This window comes from Gekko japonicus, unplaced genomic scaffold, assembly GCF_001447785.1.
Source record: "Gekko japonicus isolate JY-2015 unplaced genomic scaffold, Gekko_japonicus_V1.1 scaffold2151, whole genome shotgun sequence".
NCBI classification, from domain to species: domain Eukaryota; kingdom Metazoa; phylum Chordata; class Lepidosauria; order Squamata; family Gekkonidae; genus Gekko; species Gekko japonicus.
The window spans coordinates 190340-197066 of NW_015169848.1; the positions used below are offsets into that span (position 1 = coordinate 190340).

Sequence of the window (6727 nt, forward strand, 5' to 3'; positions counted from 1 at the left end):
CGTCACTTCATTCCGTTGCCCAACTTCCACATACCTCTTTGCAACCTTCACCTCCCCCCGTCCTCCAACATCGGTCTACTACAATAGTATGATCAAACACCTTTATGTTCCACCAGCTTCTGTTCTTTGCCCCCAGAGGGGGCCTGGACCCCTTACCCTCTTTCCTCAGTTTAATAATCAGCACTACATATAATGGCTAGATTGGAGTTCAGTGGCACCTTCGAGACCACTGAGGTATTCGAGGCGAAAACTGTCGAGCGCCAAAGGTCCCCTTTTCATATACAAATGTTTATGCCCCCGGCAATCTGGCCAGTTCCTGAGGTGTGACTGGACTCGAATCTAGCTGTTCTACTGGAGAACAGCACAGCTGCCCTCAGAAACGAATGCATATAACCAATGTTCCCTCTAAGCTGTGGAGCCCTGTGAGCAAAAATTCTACTTTGTGAGCTATTGGTATTAAAGTTGTGAGCAGGTTATTTGGCTACTGCATAAATTAGTTTGCACTGGAGCCATCCTTCCTGAGCTAAGACAAAAATGTGTGAGCCAGAGGCTAAAAAACTGTGAGCTAGCTCACACTAACTCAGCATAGAGGGAACACTGCATATAACATGTTCTTAGCAGTTCGGCAACACTTCCACTGTTCAAACCGTTTCATGCACAATCAGGCTCGTAGCTGGGATTTTGTGGCTTGTGGGGTAATTTTTTTCTTCTGGTGGGGCTGAAATTTCTCAGTGCAGAAAGAAAAGCCATTTAGCCAATAGAAAGCTGTTAACGGCATAGATCTCTAAATTGCAAAGCGGTCAACCACTTTAGATGACAGTTCGCAGCTGCTGCAAGTTAATCACTTCTGCCGGCCTAAGCAGTAATTCTGAGAACAAGCTGGTGGGTGGGAGTGATGACTTCTAGAGTCAAGAAAGCTCACACTGAGGCGGAAAAACTCTCAAAGGAGACCAGTTTCTTGACATCGAGTTAGAAGGGATCCTAGAGGTCACCTACCCCAACCCTCTTGACAAGTGCAGGAATTAGTCAACGACAGCAAGGTGCTGTCAGCACCCCACTCTGCTTAAAGAAGCACACGCCTTTTAAAAATTGTTTTAAATGATTGAAAAAAGCATTTACAGAAGGAATGCTTGTGGGGCTGTGTCTTTAAGAAAGAGGGCAGAGCCCCCCAAGCCCCACTGTGGCTACAGGCCTGTGCACAATATGTCGTGACAGTCCTTACTGAAACCTTGGGGGAAACGGAGAATGCTGTAATCTCTAAATTGCAGATGATGGGACAAGGATGACTTTGAGGCTAGCCAAGAGCCACCAAGTGAAGAGTGTCTAGAGGAGGCAGGATCTGAACGAGGGGCATCCCAATTTTCTCTTTGTTCTCTTAGCCACAATAAGACACCAGCTCACTAACAGAGGGGGGGGCAGAGGAAACGGGGGAAAAACCAACAATCAAATCTCTTCCGCTCCCCAGACACTTCTCTCTCTTTCTCAAAGCTTCATTTAGTTAAATGCTCCTCGCGCATGTTTACTTGGGAGATATTCACCAGTAGCTTTCTGCACGGCTGTCTGCCTCACACTGGCTCCAAAGGCTTCATTAAACATTTTTTTTGTGTCATCCTGTCCTGCCAAGGCATCTTGTTTATTTCTCGGCAACAGAACGGCCAACTTTTCCATCAGCTATTATGAAAGACCGAAAGCTCAAAAACAACAAAAAAGGAGGTCATGACTTCACACGCTCTCAAAGTGAACACCGAAGGGGGAAGGAGAAAACGCTTGGTTTCGGACGCTGCTGTCTTTAAAACGGAGTGACGGTCAGCAAATTTGAGAAATGTCTTATACTGGCAAAAACACACACGCTTCCGATCGCACCCAGCACCCAACCACAGGGGGGGAAAACTCGAAACTTGCCTCTTTCTCGGTGTCTCGCGAGAGATACGTCCACTGGTTCTCCTTCACGCTGTAGGCCCAGAAGTCCGCGAGGTCCTGAGTGCCGTCCCAGCCGCCAAACAAATAAACTGTTTCTAATCAAAATTAGAGAGGGGGAAAAGACAGTTTCAAATGTCTGGAAGCATGAGGTCAGTGTCAGGAGGTTGCTTGCAGCAACTGAATGTTTTTTTAAGAGATTACGTGAATAGCGCTAACGCACCAGCTCTTGAAATGTGACATTTTATCACTTGCAGACTGTCGAGATTCAATCCAATGGCAGTGTCTGGTTCACAAGTTTCCAAGGACATGGACAGGCCTTGGACAAACAGAGGCCCTGGGTGGGCCACACCCGCAACTCTTAAACTGTACAAAATCTGGGCATAAAGAGGATTCGGTTTGGGGTGGGAAGAGGCAAAAGCTCTGAGCACTACCGGTGGGCCAAAACTGAGGTCCAGAGACTCAGATCAAAGCAATGGATATACGTACATCCGAGTCTCACATTCCTGTGTGCTTCTCGCACTTTCTTTTACTATTTACTTCCTTTATACTCCTCTCCCTTTTGGGCCCCCAGTGGCTTACATCACTCCCCTCTCCTCCACTGAAAAGCTGCAAGCAAAGGAGGGGATTAAACAAAGACACTGTTACCACCCAGGCCGTCACCTCTGGATTGGCTCAGACTCACAACAGCTCTGTTTGAAAACCATGGGAGAGTGGAAAGGGAAAGAACCAAAAGATGCACTGAACCAATACTGATGCTCTGTATTCTTGGTGCTTGGGGGGGGGGGGGCAACAGTGGGAGGGCTCCTAGTGTCCTGGCCCCACTGCTGGACCTCATGGTGGCACCTGGTATTTCTGGCCACTGTGTGACACAGAATGTTGGACTGGAGGGGCCACTGGCCTGACCCAACATTGGCTTCTCTTATGTTCTTATGGCCTCACTGCTGGACCTCCTGGTGGCACCTGGTATTTCTGACCACTGTGTGACACAGAGTGTTGGACTGGATGGACCACTGGCCTGACCCAACATTGGCTTCTCTTATGTTTTATGACCTCACTGCTGGACCTCCTGATGGCACCTGATATTTCTGGCCACTGTGTGACACAGAGTGTCGGACTGGAGGGGCCATTGGCCTGATCCAACATTGGCTTCCCTTATGTTCTTATTGCCTAGTCCAGAACATTCCTGAAAGGCAATGCCACTTACTTATAAACCTACCCCCAACCAGGGCTGCCAAATCTGGGTTGGGCCATCGGCTGAGAACGGGGGGGGGGGGGGTTCTAGGTTTTTTAGCATCCTGCTGCTTTTATGGATAATTCTGGAGCTTTTACGGCCACTGTTTTAGAACAGAGTTAGGCAAGCTGAAGCTAACAGTGTTTCAGGGCTAAGCCCATTGACTTGAGTAAATTTAGAAGAGCAGTTCTGTGTAGGACTGTTCTTTAAGGTATCTGGATTTTTAAATCTCTTTGCCTTGGGAAAAGAACCACGCGGCTTGGCAGGGAGGTCAGCCGGAATCCCCTCGCCCTTTTTTCTTCCCCCACAGCTGCCCATTTCCTGTACCAGGAATTGCCTCTGAGCCAGGTCTGCTTGTGGTGGTGAGACACCTCCCGGCTGCAGGCAGATCCCAGGGCCAGCTTTTCCTGCCTGGTGCTTTAAACTGTTGGGAAGGAGAAGCCTCCAAGCTGGGCCTCTGTGCAAGGGGAATAGGCATTCTCTCCCCCCCTCCCCGCACGCAGAACCCAGGGCCAGCACCTGGGGCCAGAAGCCTCCAAGTCAGGCCTCCATGTGAGGGGAGAGACCTCCCCCCCTTGCACGCAGATCCCAGGGCCAGCTTCTCCTGCCTGGTGGTTTCTTTTACTTACTCCTCTCTCCATATCTAATTGCTTTCTATCCTATCTCCTTCCTTCCTTCCATTTTTTCCACACACACACACACACACACGCAGATCCCAGGGCCAGCTCCTGGAGCCAGAAGACTCCAAGCCAGGCCTCCATGCGAGGGGAGAGACCTCCCCCCCTCGCACGAAGATCCCAGGGCCAGCTTCTCCTGCCTTGTGGTTTCTTTTACTCACTCCTCTCTCCATATCTAATTGCTTTCAATCCTATCTCCTTCCTTCCTTCCATTTTTTCTCTCTTTCACTCCTCTCTCCCCATCTATTTGCTTTCTTTCCACCTCTCCCTTCCTTTCACTCCTTTCTCTACATCTATTTGCTTTCTTTCCACCTCTCCCCTTCCTTCCCTTTTTATTTCTTTTTCACTCATCTTTCCCACCTGTTCACTTTCTTTCCTCCTCTCCTTTCCCCTTCCTTTTTTCTTTCTTTCACTCGTCTCTCCCCAGCTATTTGCTTTCTTTCCACCTCTCCCCTTCCTTCCCTCTTCTCTTTCTTTCTTTCCTCTCCCCCTATCTGCTTTCTTTCCACCTCTCCCCTTCCCTCCATTTTTTCTTTCATCCTCTCTCCCTATTTGCTTTCTTTCCACGTCCCTTTCTTTCTTTTACTCCTCTCTTTACATGTTTGCTTTCTTTCCACCTCTCCCCTTCCTTCTTTTTTCTTTATTTCTTTTTCACTTATCTCTCCCCACCTGTTTGCTTTCTTTCCTCCTCTCCCCGTCCTTCCCTTTCTTTTTTTCTTTCACTCCTCTCTCTATATCTATTTGCTTTCTTTCCACCTCTCCCCTTCCTTCTTTTTTCTTTATTTCTTTTTCAATCTCTCCCCACCTGTTTGTTCTTTCCTCCTCTCCCCTTGCTTCCTTCCCTTTCTTTTTCACTCCTCTCTCTACATCTATTTGCTTTCTTTCCACCTCTCCCCTTCCTTCCCTCTTCTCCTTCTTTCTTTCTTTCCTCTCTCACTATCTAATTACTTTCGGTCCTCCTCTCCCCTTCCTTCCTTCCATTTATTTATTTATTTATTTATTTCCTCCCCCCATCTATTTGATTTCGTTCCACCTCTCCCTTTCTTTCACTCTTTCACTCCTCTCTCCCCATCTATTTGCTTTCTTTCCACCTCTCCCCTTCTTTCCTTCTTCCTTTTCTTTTCCCCCCTCCTCTCTCCACCTGTTATCTTTCCACCTCCCCCTTCCTTCTCTTTTTTTTCTTTCCTTCAGTCCTCTCTCCCCATCAACTTTTTTCTTTCTTTCTTTCTGTTTTTTTTAAACATAGGCTTGCCAACAACTTTAATCCTAGTAGGTGTTTTGGCTCACGGAATAGAATTCTGGCTCACTAGACTCCACACCTTAGAGGGAACATTGTGGCAGCTGCTCTCCAAGGTCTCAGGCAGAGGTCTTTTACATCATCTACTGCCAGATCCTTTAACTGGAGATGCCTGGGATTAAACAAAGGGCCTTCTCCATTCAAAGCAGAGGCTCTACCACTGAGCTAAAGCCTCACTTCATTGCTCTCCAAGGTCTCAGGCAGAGGTCTTTCACATAATCTACTGCCAGATCCTTTAACTGGAGATGCCTGGGATTGAACCTAGGGTTTTCTGCATGCAAAGCAGAAGCTCTACCACTGAGCCACGGCCCCCTCCCAGGAGACAGTTTTGTCTGCTGCTGTTTCCCAGCAATGTGCAGATACAGAAGAACACAGGGGCACAGGCCACATGTAAGGGTGGCAATGCCCAAAAGCCTGGTCAATGCCCTCCTGTACCGCCATGCCCAGAAGAATTCCCAGACTCCTTTGCAGCAGCTCCTCAGTCAAGAAGCTGATGCGGAAATTCTTTCCTCAAGGTTGGAAACTGGGCGGGGTGTGTCTGGAATCGGTGCTTCAAAGTTTCGTTCAGGTTTTTTTAAACGCAGCCCTAAAAGGTTCCCATCACAGTAGTATTTACTTAAAAACAAATAGTAATGGGGTAGTTAAAAGACATTTTGTCAAATTTTCATATGATAGCAATTAACAATCAGCTTTCTTAAAAGATTTTTTAAAAAGAAAAAGAAAAAAGAGAGAGAGAGAGAGATATCTGGTTATTGACCTCCGCTTACAATAGCCGCCACTGCTGTCGCCACCCGGAGGTTACCTCGGGTCATTCACTTTAATTACCCTTCCCTTTCTGGGCACAGGGCAGCCAATGTTCCTTCCAAAGAGCAAGTCCTTTTGTGTGCCTTAAGTTCTCACCAGCTCACAAAAACCCACATTTACCACAATGGCCTGATTGATAAGCGAAGGAAAAAACACAGAGGATCTGGCAAACGCATCACATCCTACCGAGCCTCGGACAAAACATCATGCGAAGTCCGGGGGAAGCATTGTTGACAGCAAAACCCTGAATTAATCTGATGGTAATAAAATCCGCAAAGCGTTTCGAGGGAGTGGGTCCCCGGTGCCATGAAGCTGAACGCATCGAGTAGCAAGAGGGAGGAATGTACACAAAGGCAAGACCGACAACTACATTCCAGGTCAAAGATAAAAGCTGTTGCCCATCTTCCACTGTAGAATGAGTAACATCCGACTCTCGTCTACTAACTCCTTAGCTGATGGGCAAAGTTCCTTTTCCTACACAAATGCTATAAATAACACATGTTATCTCGAGCCTGCGACTGAACTTCTTGTCAACGCTGCTTTCATATAAAGCACTAGAACATAAGAAGAGCCCTTGTACCACTTCCTGTGGAGGGCCAACGAGAGGGCGCAGAGGCGGAGGCCTTCTCCTGGTAAGAACATTAGAAGAGCTCTGCTGGATCAGACCAGTTGTCCATCTTGTCCAGCATCCTAAGAACGTAAGAAGAGCTCTACTGGATCAGACCAGTGGTCCATCTAGTCCAGCATCCTAAGAACGTAAGAAGAGCTCTGCTGGATCAGACCAGTGGTCCATCTAGT

General features: G+C 47.7%; 1 protein-coding gene across 1 annotated transcript in view; it reads right to left on the minus strand.

The window, feature by feature from the left end:
• MKLN1 (muskelin 1) overlaps nt 1–6727 on the minus strand; it is a 213215-nt gene that overhangs the window by 91448 nt on the left and 115040 nt on the right. The window contains exon 9 of the mRNA XM_015417348.1: nt 1903–2015. Within this exon, the coding sequence (XP_015272834.1) occupies nt 1903–2015 (113 nt within the window). The remainder of the gene's footprint in view (nt 1–1902; nt 2016–6727) is intronic.